Source organism: Triturus cristatus, chromosome 1_2, assembly GCF_964204655.1.
Source record: "Triturus cristatus chromosome 1_2, aTriCri1.1, whole genome shotgun sequence".
Taxonomy (NCBI): Eukaryota; Metazoa; Chordata; class Amphibia; order Caudata; family Salamandridae; genus Triturus; species Triturus cristatus.
In genome coordinates this window covers 1,154,852,579-1,154,865,340 of record NC_140580.1, presented here as the reverse complement: position 1 = coordinate 1,154,865,340, position 12,762 = coordinate 1,154,852,579, and the positions used below count along the sequence as shown (strand labels likewise).

The following is a 12,762-nucleotide window of genomic DNA, read 5'->3' as shown; positions in this document are numbered from 1 at the left end:
ATGTGTGATCTCCTTTAGTGGCCATCACATGGTATCTAGGTATTTTTTGCTGGGGGCATCCAGTGACTTCAATACAAGTGAGATGCATGCTACATCAATCATCATTCCCTTTCTCCACACAGCCTCTTTCCCTCTCAACTGTTCTCTCCCGCTTCTTCGCTTGTGCCTGTGTATCCAGTCACCCTCTTTCATATTGTGGGGACGGTCTTTCCTTTTTTTTTTTTTTTTTTTTTTTAAGAAGAAACCTTTATTACACATTAAAAAGATACAAACAAGGGCCTACAACCACAAGGGCCGGCCGCTAGAAAGCTCGGGAGCCAGCAAGGCAACTCCACACATTCAAATGAGCCAGAAGCAAAAGCTCCCTAAAGTTCGAAAGCACATATAACAGGCCGCGGCCATAGTCCAAGGGCGATCAAAAAGGACGGTTTCATATTTTCTAAAAAAAAAAAAGGGGGAAAAAAAAACCAACAATAACACACAAACAAGGCAATGAGAGTCCGAAATAGCAGCGTGCGCTCCCCAGGACGGGGGAAGATCCACATTATCTGGAATAACTCTTGACAGGAGGTGGTAGTGGGGGGCGGCGGAGAAGAGGACAAAGCATGCACAATTACATAGAATGTGCGGCTAGGGGGACAAAGCGACGTCGACCTCTCGCGGCAGAGGCGGAGCGCAGATATTCCCACGATAGGAATTCCATGGACCCCACACCTTAGTCCACCTCCCAGGCTTGCCTCTCGCCACATACACCGTCTTCTCCCTGAACATACACCAATCCATATTCTCCTTCCATACCGAAATCGTAGGCGGCCTCGGGGAACCCCACAACTGTGCGATATTGCGCTTAGCCACCATGTACCCCAAAGTCACCCACTGCGTCTGCGCCGCATTATAGTCATTTGGTTCCCAAACATTCAGCAAACACCTCCTGGCCTCTGGTAACAAAGCGACATGCGTGACTTCCTCCATTACAGTATGTACCCCGTTCCAAAATCGTACGACCTCCGAACATTCCCATAGGATATGAAGAAAGGTACCCAACAAGCCACAGCCACGCTTACACAGTCCATCCCTCGAATAACCCATACGTATCAAACCAGGCCCTGTGACATACACTCTATGGAGTATCTTCAGCTGCACAAATCTAAGGCGGGCCGGGATCGCCACCTCTTTCGGGGAGGCCACCGCCGATACCCAATCCTCATCGTCCAGTTCCAATCCGTCGGCCGTCCACGCCTCCCGCAGATGGGTCAGCAAGTCCGTACGATCATTAATACGTTTTTTATAGATCAGGGAAATAGTGCTGTCGGGCACATAGCCGTCTAACACCCTATCTTCCAACGGGGAATATTCTGGGATAGCAGCAACATCCGGAAAAACCGAACACAGCGCATGGTGGACCTGTGCATATCGGAAGCACTCCCTATCATGTAATTTGTATTCAGTTTTGAGCATTTCAAACGTTTTAAAGGACCCTTTCGCCCAGAGGTCACCCACCTTACTTATACCAATCATATCCCATTTCTCAAAGCCTTTCGTTTTCCACAGACAACCCAAGCGCTGGGAGGCATACAACAGCGTCGCTCGAGTCAAGCGATCCCTCCACCCCATCATTCGCCGCATGCCACACGCGTACCGCAACTTGCGTTGGTCCTGTCAACCGTGCCTCCGGAGTCGCCGAATACAGTGCCCTATTGTAATCCCCGCCCGGAAGTAATAACTTATCCATCTCGAAGGCCGGATTCAAAGCAGGACCGTATATCCCGTGGTTCACCGCCGCCAATTGAGACGCCCAATAGTATCTTTTAATATCGGGGAGGACAACACCCCCATCATACCAAGGGAGTGTCAACTTGGCGAGACCGATCCTCGGTCGCCCGTCCCAAAACAGTTGGCGCTGAAGACCCTCCACCTCACGGAAGTAACGGGCCGGCACGACATCTAGCGTATTTTGTAAAGCGTACAAAAAGCGAGGCAGCGACATCATTTTAAACAATGCCGCCCGTCCGAGCGGCGAGAGCGGAAGCCGTCGCCACCTCGCGACGTCGGCCTTCAATCGATGGAGTGGAGGGAGAAGGTTTCGCTCATAGCGGACCGCGGGGTCCAGTGATATGAAGATTCCCAAATAGTTTAACCCCAATGTAGCAATCTGAATAGGGCACCCCCGCGGCAGGAGGGGGTCCTCGCCCGAGAGGACGTAAACACATGACTTGGCCCAGTTGATAACCAGGCCAGAATTACGACCGAAGGAATTCAATACGTCCACCAATACAATTAGCGACTGTCGTGGAGATGTGAGATACAGAAGAATGTCATCCGCATAAAGGGAGACACGGTCCTCAAATTCCGGCGTCCATCTAATGCCCCGCAACGACGGCTCCCAACGCAACCAGGCAGCGAGAGGTTCCAAAGAAAGTGCGAAGAGAAGGTGCGACAACGGACAGCCCTGTCGCGTACCTCTCCCCAGCGCGAAGGGAGCCAACGCCCTACCATTCACCACAACCTGCGCCAATGGGTCAGCGTATAGCAATTTTACCCACCCAATTAATTCAGGGCCAAACCCGAATTTAGCTAACGCAGCCCAAATATACGGCCACTCTAAAGTATCGAACGCCATGGTAGCGTCCAAAGACGCCAAGATGGCCGGCTCACGCATAAACTCCGCTCTAGCAAGCACGCCATGCAACCGCCTCAGGTTCAGGGCGGTATTACGATGAGGTATAAAACCGGACTGGTCCTGATGAATCAAGTCGCCCACGACCCAAACCAGACGATTGGCCAATACCTTAGCCAGAATTTTGGGTTCCGCGTTCAACAACGAGATAGGCCTGTAGGAGGCACAGCAGTCTCGCGGCTTCCCTTCTTTATGTATCACAACTATGGTAGCGAGACGTTGGTCAAGGGGGAGGGAGCCCGCCGCCCGTGCAGCGAGGAACATGTCACGGAGATATGGTGCTATCTTATCTGGACGCAACTTACATAGTTCAATGGGGAGACCATTGGGACCCATGGCCTTACCAGAAGCGATCGAGCGAATGGCCAGAGCAATCTCATCCGGCGACAACTTCGCCTCCATCAATATGCTATCAGCCTCCGAGAGGGACGGCAATGCAATATCTCTAAGTAACAGATGAGAGTCCTCCTCCGAGCACCCAGAGACCGGAGAGTATACCCCACGGAAGTAATCCGCGAAGCAGTCAACAATATTTACCGGGTCAGTCACACACACGCCATCCACTCTCTCCACAACCGGCACCACTCTACTCGCTCTCTCCTTCCTGTCCAACCAAGCAATCAACTTTCCGGCCTTATCTCCCACATCATACAGTCGTCCTTGTTGCTCTCTACTCATCCTTTTAGAAGCATCCGTGACCAGCGCTCTATAATCTGACTGTTTAAGGCTGAGAACGTGCCATTTCTCATCCGTGACACCCCGCTCCAAATCCCCCTCCATCTCAGCTATGTCAGTTTCCAGGCGGACCACCTCTTCCCTCCCGCACCTCCTAGCATGGGTAATAAGAGACAAGGCATGCCCCCGGATTACCGTTTTATAACCTTCCCATAGGGAGACAGCAGACCACACTGACCCTACATTATCATTAAAGTAGTGATCAATGGACTTAACCAGTTCAGCGCGAACATTAGGGTTACGTAAATACCAGGGGTTAATTGGCCCTACTCTTCCCTCTGCCCCAGGAACAACCTCCATCTGCAACACCCTCTGCCCCAGGAACAACCTCCATCTGCAACAATAGGGGAATGGTCAGAAATACCTCGGGCCAAATGACGCACCTCCCCGATCATTCCAGCCTGGAACGCTGGCATAAGTATATAATCAAGTCTCGAGAGACTCCTGAGGGCCCCCGAGTGGAAGGTGTATTGTGTCTGTCCCGGGTGCATCAGTCTCCAGCAATCTATAAGTCCTAAAGTATCTAGAAAGCCACCCAGCCAGGCCTGGGCTCTAGGGAGATCCCTGGGGGGGGTGACGGTCTTCCATACCGGATACAACAGCGTTAAAATCACCCCCTAACACCAGAACCCCCACAGGGAGTCCCAGGACCAAACGCCCCAAATCCGCAAATGTAGCCGTCTGTAATCCCGGTGGCACATAAACAGCAACGAGCGAAACAGTTCTACCCTCCCATCTCCCCACCAATGCTGCATATCGCCCTCTATCATCGTGGAGCACCTCATCCACCTCCAACGGGAGAGAGGCCCTGACCAAGATACCCACTCCCCTAGAGCCAGAAGTGAAACCAGAGTGAACAGCAAGGCGATAGCCCCGCCTATTCAGGGCATGGAAGGAGTTCCCAATCAGATGTGTCTCCTGCAGGAAAACAATGTCGGGCGAGATCCGTTTCAAAAACTGCAACACCACCCCGCGCTTGATCCTATCCCCCAGTCCGTTCACATTCCACGAAAGTATTCTCAATCCCTTACCCCCCATCCCGCTCCCGTGCATGATGCCCACATCCCGGAGAACACAACCAGGACAAATCAGCAGCTCACCTCACATTGCCTTGTGAAACAAACAAACATTCCCCAACTCCCCCCCTCCCCACCAACCTTCCCGTTACAACTCCCCCCACCCTGCACCCCTGCGTGAGCCCATGTAGCCCCCCCAACTTGCAGTGTGCCTGTCGCCCTAACATTAACTACGCTACAAAAAGAAAACCCAGAGGAGGAAAGGGCCTCACTGAGCACCCCACAACCCCCGGGCATTGAAGGATAAGGCGCTGAATAGAAACACCAAACCAAAATATGGAAGTGCCATCACAATAGTCAGTCACCGGGAACCAAAAGTCTACTCCTGTTCAGCCGAGCCCACTCCGTTCCCTTCGGTCTGTCCCTCTCGACGTCGTTGCTGAGGCAGGGTATCAAGCCAATCTCCAACCTCCTCCGGCCGATCAAAGAAGTGCGTCCGATCCTCAAACTCAACCCGCAACCTGGCCGGAAAGAGCATCGCATATTTCAGGTCCATGTCTCTCAGTCGCCGTTTGACACCCATGAACTCCTGTCGCTGCTTTTGGACCAATTGTGTGAAGTCCGGGTAGAAACTTATATGAGTGTTCTCGAACTTCGTCGGCCCACTCACCCTCGAGGCCTGCAGTATAGCATCCCTGTCCCTGAAATGAAAAATTCTGGCGATGATGGGCCTTGGGGGGAGCGCCCGGTTTGGGCTTACCACCCGGAACTCTATGGGCCCGCTCAACCGCAAAGAATTTACTCAAGCCTTTGGGTGCGAGATGGTTGATCACAAGGTCTTCCACAAAGAGGTCAGCTGCAGGGACCTCCGATTTCTCCGGCACCCCGATTATGCGCACATTATTCCGCCGAGCCCTACTTTCAAAATCCTCCAGTCGACGGACAGACAAAGCAGTGGACGTCCGCAGATTACGGACCTCGGCTTGCAGGTCAGACACGTCCGTTACCAGACTCGACGTCGTCAGACCCAAGGATTTGACCTTTTCATTCGTTTGTGAAAGGTCCGCTCTGACTAGTTTAACATCGATCAAAACTGTGTCCAATTTATGGGCCAATGTATCGAATCGCTGGCCGACCGCCGCTTTCATCTCCTCGATGGCACCCATGACGTCCTGCAATGTTAACTCCATTGACGATCCCGGGCCATCCTTGGGTCTCTCCGGCGACTTATGCGGGCCAACAGGGGAACCTCTCGACTGGGTATAGCGGTCCATGTTGTTAGCTTGGGTATGAGCTCCCCGCCTAGTCGTCTTGGATTTTTGCTTATCTCCGTCCAATCTAGCCGCCATTGTCTGATGGTCGTCAAGGGTGTCGGCCACCAACACGATGAGCGATCACCGGAGAACCAATCTAGGAAGCCTCGGAGACCCCAAGGGGTAGTCCCAGCTAGTGTCCAAGAGCAGGCAGGTTACCCAATCGTCCCACTATAAATGTGTGCTGACAATCCAAGGCCCCTCAGTTTCAGCGAGGAGACCCGAAACCGAAAGTGAAAGTAGGGGGTGCGCACCGGCCCAAGTCCTGCATGCCGTTGTTGTTCACTTTCTGCCCGGGCACCATGCCAACTCGAGTCCGGGGCAAGGTCCGGAGTGGGCCGCCAACTTGGAATCGATACTATTCCGGCTCCCGATGTCCGATTTGAATTTGGACAGCAGGTATCACCTCCACGTAGGTTTGCCCGTAGAAGCCCGTCGATAGAATCAGGATAAATTCAGGATAGACGTGGGAGGTTGTGGAGGCCCTCGGGAGCCCTGTGCCTACGCGGCCATCTTGGTTGCGCGCTCGGGGACGGTCTTTCTTGAAGTCCAAAGACAAGCCTTTGATATTGAAAACTATCAAAATCTATTCTTCAATGCACTTTTTCTAGTCTTAATCACTATTGCCATACTCTAATATTCATCCTATAATTTTTTTTTTTTACTGCACACGTTTTTCTTTTTGGCGCCCAATGTCAAAGATTTTGAAGGCGCATATTCAGGTGGAGAAATGGTGGGGGGGGGGTGGGGCTATAGAATTCTGTTGACCGGAAGGGGTGGCAAGCAGAGTCTAGAGTAAGTGTTGTCAAACAATGGAATTCAGAGAAAATTCTTGTACAAGGCCCCCAGTAAAATCTACACTCAGGACAAATGCAACACCTGAGGACTTGCGCTCTGGGATTCAGGTTCAACCTGAGCCTCAGCTGCATGGCAGAGAACGCGCTCGAAAGACCATGCCTTACGCCTGGAACTGCCTCTGAAAAGGCAGTGGTCGTCAACACCGATCAACACTCCAGAACCACTGAAAGGTAGTTTTGGCACTGGAGAAGCCTTAAGAGCAGGGCATGAACCTTAGGTGGCAAATGATGCCATCTCAACCCTGAAAGCATGGGCTGCCTACATCGGAGACTTGGAAGTCAACTTAGTAAACAACACTGGCCTTTGCACCATGTGAATCAACACCATCAAAACATCAATGTGAGCAGCCTGGTTTAAGTCAACGTAAGATCTATATAGATACTCTGACAGGGAACATTTGTTCTCAACCTCCACAGCTTACTTTAGCAGAGGAGCTCTGAAAATGTCCTCTCCCCAAAAAGCAAAGACCAATATAGATAACCTCGGTACAAGTTCATTGTTGGTTCTGCAGCAGGTTCTGTCCTTAGAACTGTAACAAGTTGCGCCATTTCCATCTGATAACACCTTCTATCATGCGGATATTTAGCGGTGGTGGACCACCACAAGGTACACCTTGCTGTAGCGGAGAAAGAGGAGACTTTCCTCACCTAGAAGCTCTAGAAAACAAAGTGATTGGTGCAGTATATGCCAACTTACTCAGTAGCAAGTTGAAAGGCTCCAGCGAAAACTTTAAAGACCGGATTTATGCATGGCGAATCACCCTACAAGTCGAGAACGTATAAAGGAGCGCCAGACGATCCCATATACATCAGGTGCCAATTGTTATCTGATTCAGTAGTGGTCCACTTTGCTTCAGAAGGGCTTGCGCTCTGAGGACTCCGCCTGACAAAGAAAGCCAGCACATCAGTGGTGCTGGTAAAAGGGTTAGCCGTTGGTACTACCAGTCAATGACAGACAGCTAACTGTCTAACTACTGTCACAATTGTGACGGGTACTGCTGGGAGAAATCGGAGCCTCTAACAAAATACCTTTCAGAGGCTTACAGGAAGTGATAAAATGAAGACATCTGAGGAGGACAAGGCCCTATTCACAACTCTATAGTTTCTAAACATACCTTACTCATATTCGCGAAATGAGTAGACCGGAGTACACCATTAGAACAATGCTTACAGCCATATGCATCTTGAAGTGCTCATGAGTCATCCATACATCATACATTCTTCTACAATATATAATGTCTCTGAATTTGCACTGAATGTCTGGATGCAAATATATGCACCTTATCTCTCCAGCTGATATTGAAATTGTCAAAAGCACCGCAAGACAGCTTTCATGTCTGCATGGGCGCAGCAACTCCCTTCTGAACGATGTATTGTAAGGATAAACGTTGATTTTTATCATATTTTGGCAACAGGACTTTGAAACCAAAACGCATTTGTAAGTTATGTGTGCGACTCACTCTACTTATGCTCAGTCTCTTCCTTGTTTAAAGGAAGTGCTGTTTGCACTTAAAGCGTTCCCACACTCAATCCGACTTGTCTCCAGGACTGCACTATTTCTGTTTTGTCCGTACATGCATTTACATTCTGTGAGTCAATGTGTATATGTTTGTGGGGCCTTTGCTACCTACTTTGTTTTGCAAGATGATCTAGCAGTTTAAAGAGTAATTTGAGGAGTAGTAACTTGGATGTTGTCATCAATTATGTAATTTGAGCTGTCTTCGGTGATGTTATCAATGATGTAATTTAACCTGTCATGAGTGATGTAATACGAGAGGTCATCAGCAGTGCACAGCTGTTCTGTGAGCTAACTATATCTTGCAGTCCGTGTGTTAACCGGCTGCAGGGGATGGGTGTTGGGGAGGCTGGGTACTGTGGGTCCTGCCACAGGCCTCCATCATCTTGATATTGTTAGATTTAAGAGTACATTCTTTGTGACTGTTAATTCAGACGGTCTGCGATTGGCCAAGCCAGTGGTCAAGTGCCCCGTTCTTCTTACCTCTTCCTAAATGTAGCGCTGCACAGTGAGTGGTCATTACTGCTTTATATCGTTAGCATGTTGTTGGGAGAAAGAGTATGATTGCGGTGTTTGTGACCTTGCTAAACCAGTTTTTCAAAGAGAAGCTGTGCCCGGAGAGTCCAATGGAAGTATGCTTTCTCCTGCTTTGAAGTTGACCTGTGCAGTGTGTGGTGCAACCCTGCTCACTAGGGCCTTTTTCCCAACTCTAGATTCCACCTCTTTGTTCGGAAACAGTGGGGCTAAGACCTTTGGATTTGGGAGTTCATCCTTCGGTGAGCAGAAGCCCTCGGGGACCTTCAGTGCTGGTGAAGGAAGTGTAGCAAGTCAAGGATTTGGGTTCTCTAGCCCAAGCAAAACAGGTACTGCTGATACTGCTTCGTCTGTGCTGGGAGGGCTCTGTGCCTAAACAGTATACCTACTTACCTCTATGGTGCCCTTATGGATGATCAAAGCTCACTATACCACTCACACTGTTCAGGCAGGACCTGAAAAGTGTAGCCACCAAGCCAGGTCTAACCAGTGCACACCCCCACATAGCCGAGGTATGGATTACCTGTTTTATACCGTAGGCCGGTCCGTACCCACTCACACCTTGCAAGCAGGACATAACCAGTGTACCTGCCCAGCAGGATGTAACCAGTGCATGCACTCACATAGCTGAGGTATGGTTTACCTATTGTATACTGTAAGCAGGTCCGTACCCACTCACACTTTGCAAGCAGCGCATAACCAATGTACCTGCCAAGCAAGATATAGCCACTGTACCTACTTGCACATACTAAGTGGCATCTAAACAGTGTACCTTCCAAGCTGGCTTTAATAGGTGTATCTAAACAGGGTATAACCAGCGTAGCTGCTCACACCTGTTGAGCAGACTCTACGAGTGTACTCTCTTAATCTAGGCAGGGTTTAATCATTGTATACCATCATCAGGGTATAACCAGTGTGCCCACTCACACCCATCAAGCAGCGTCTAACCAATGCATCTGTCATGTTGGGTCTAAGTGAATATACTAAGCAGGGTAAAGCCAGAGCACCTACGCTCTCAGTATAGACGGAGGTTAATCATTGTAATCATACGCAGGGTTGAGCCTGTGTGAAACTCCTAACCACCTATGCACATCTAACCTTTGGACTTGCACGCAGGGATTAACCAGTGCACACACTCCCTCAATCCAGGTAGGTTTTAATATTTGAAAACCATAAGCATAATCTAATCCGTGCCTGTACTGCCTCAACATAGACCACAATCAGGGTCGAGGCAATTCCTCACTCACTCGGTCTAGACAGGGCTACATTTTATGCCACAACCAAGCAGTATCTAACCAGTGCACTTGCTAAGCTTTGTCTCTACATTTTTCCCACCAAGCGGTAGCTAATCAGTGTAGCCAAGCAGGGTCTAACAAGTGCACTAACTAACGGTAGGCAGGGTTTCATTGTATGCCACGAGTAGGATGGACTAGTGACCCTGCTAGTTAAACCCAAGCAGGGTCTAACTAGTGCACTAACTAAAGGTAGGCAGGGTTTAATCGTATGCCACGAATATGATCTGATGAGCGTGCATGCGAACAACTCTCTTAGCATGGGTCTAAGAATGGTCAAATCAGTGCGCTCACTCAGTCCCAGTACAAAGATTTAGATACTTGGCTCGTCCACACCAGCTAAGCTGTATCTACTAAGTGTATTAATCACGTGGCAAGCAGTGCTCAGTTACCAGCTAAACAAAGCATAATATATGCATTCTTACCTACCAAACAAGATGCAAGGTCCACACACGCAATCCAACCAGGAGTTGTTCTTTTCCCCTACTTACTGGCTGAGTAAAGGAAGAACAGTATGTCTCTGAACTCATCTTCTGCTCATATTCTTCTCGATACACCCAGTGCGACTTGGCACCATACGGACCAATGTTTCTTTTAATGATGCTTATTATACCCATCTCTGAAAGATGGAAGACTGATGGCCCTGCTGGGATTCTAACTTGTGACCAGTAGGTCACAGCGGATGTCTAAGGTGCCACTCTAACATCATGCGCTTTAAGTTGGACCTTCTTTCATGCAGTCCCAGCAGCCAACCAAGTCAATTTCAAGCCTTTAGATCACGGGGAAAGATTCTGTGTTAGTGCATAGTCTCAGTACAGTCTGTCCACTAGAGCCAAACTTAAGTTGCCTTCAGTTCTAGCAGTAGATCCGTACAGATATAGCCATGCATTGATGTTTACACCAATTGGTCCAGGACACAGCCTTCCCTCATTCTTCCCTTATCATTTGGCTGCCAGGGAAGGAATCCAGGTTGGAACTTTCAGAGCTGGAATAAACAATAAAGATCAGTCTCTTTCATGAGACTGTCACAGCGTGTTAAAAAGGAGTCTCAAGTAATGTGCAAAAGGCATACTCACTCTGAGGCGTGAACACAGGTAAGAGACGCTTCAGCCTGAGGCAAAATGCTTCAGATTATTACTGTTGTATGTCCCTGAGGGCTCAACCAAAAAGAAATGTTTCCTGCAGCTAGTGGGAACCCTTGCAAGCATTAGCACTGCATGGGAACCAAGATCCTAGAGTGGTATCTGGACAGGACTCTCATTGGTGGCAGCAAAAAGTCAAACCCTCTGCCCCCTATTTGTTATTAACGCATCTACATGTAGAGTATAGAAAAGATTTGGGGAAATGCTTCTCTCCATATAGTCTAGGCATTTGCTTCATCAACTGCAGTGTTTATTTCATGTACCCTTGCAAACATTGTTGGTTAGGGCTTTGTACATGGCGATTCCATTAGGAGGCAACCATGGCCCTGTACATTCTGCAACCAGGAAGCACAGGATAAAGTCACTGGCCTACCCGTTGGTGTCGATGTTTTGCTTCTTCTAGGGATGAGGTCCTCAAGCAGTGCTAGTAGAACACTATGACAATCCTTCCCCTTCATCTTTCCCAAACTTCATCAAGCTGTGAGACAAGGGGTGCCTCTTCACCTCCATAGATCAGGGATTTTGCCACATCTCAAGCCATTGTTTTAGTCAATAGAGGTCTTCTGTAGCACCATGATGCCCACTCTAGAAATCCTGTAGCTGACTCTTCACTTATGGTTCCAGCCCAGCTGTAAAAAACCAATCTGAAAGAGACACGTTAGTGATAGATTCCTTACCTTAGAATATCCCCAGGCGTCAGACTGGATCCGGAAAGTTTTGCTAGCAGTACCCCTGCACATCAGTAGGTGGCGTCGTGCGGCTCCACGTCCGTCGCTGGCGTCGTATGCGCCGAGATGACGTCACGGGGACTACTTAGGCGCAACCCATACGCGCTGACGTCAGTTCTTTCTTTTTCCGCGCCAGAAAGCGCAGATCCGGTTAGAGCACGTACCTTAGTCACTTTTTGACTAACCTTTTTGAGACTTTTGTCTCCTGTATAATTGTGGTTTCCTTGGTGCACGTAGGGATGCCTGGATTTAAGTCTTGTGTGGCCTGCCGTCGCAATATGTTGGTGGCGGACCCCCAAGATGTCTGCCTCTACTGCCTGGAAACCGACCACGACTCCCGGGACTGTTGGGCCATGGCCCCGAAGGCCTTGAGGGAGCGGCGCCGGAAGCTGCTGGAGGTCCGGCACTCGTCCCAGCGCCGGTTCCGGTCCAGGGGCCATTCCAGGGAACGCTCGCAGGGCCGCAGTCGTCGGTCCTCGGGCTCCAAGTGTTCAGAGTAAGAGTCGACACAAAAAGAAGTCGAAGAAGCGTGTTCGCTCTCTGACGTCCCCCCGTCGGTCCCCGGATGCGGACGAGGGGGACAGGGGTTCTGCCCCTGCGGCTTCTTGGGAGCCCGGGAGTCCCGCAGCCTACCCACCTTACCCGGGTCCGTCGGTGACTCCCGCACAGGTGCAAGAGTTTCTTGCTAACATGGACCGCCTCTTTAGGCCTCGGGCTCCCGCCGGTGCGCCTTTGAGCCCCGTGGTCCTGTGTCAGGATCCTGTTGGGTCGCCGGTGCCGCCGGCAGATCCAGCTTCGGCGCCACAGGATCCTGCACTGCCAGCTCCGGCCCCAGCGCCACCCTCGGCTCCGCCTCCGGCGCCGCAGTGGGTGCCTTGTATCCCGCCTTTGCCCAGGTTCCAGGACCATTTTGTTCCTACCTGGGATCCGCATTGGGACGCGACGCCGGCTC

General features: G+C 50.3%; 1 protein-coding gene across 2 annotated transcripts in view; it reads left to right on the top strand.

The window, feature by feature from the left end:
* Positions 1-12,762, top strand: part of NUP214 (nucleoporin 214) — a 385,271-nt gene that overhangs the window by 247,354 nt on the left and 125,155 nt on the right. The window contains exon 32 of one of the 2 annotated variants that reach the window (XM_085613953.1): positions 8,828-8,977. The exons of the other annotated variant lie outside the window; for it this stretch is intronic. Within the exon in view, the coding sequence (XP_085470079.1) occupies positions 8,828-8,977 (150 nt within the window). The remainder of the gene's footprint in view (positions 1-8,827; positions 8,978-12,762) is intronic. 2 annotated transcript variants of the gene reach the window in all.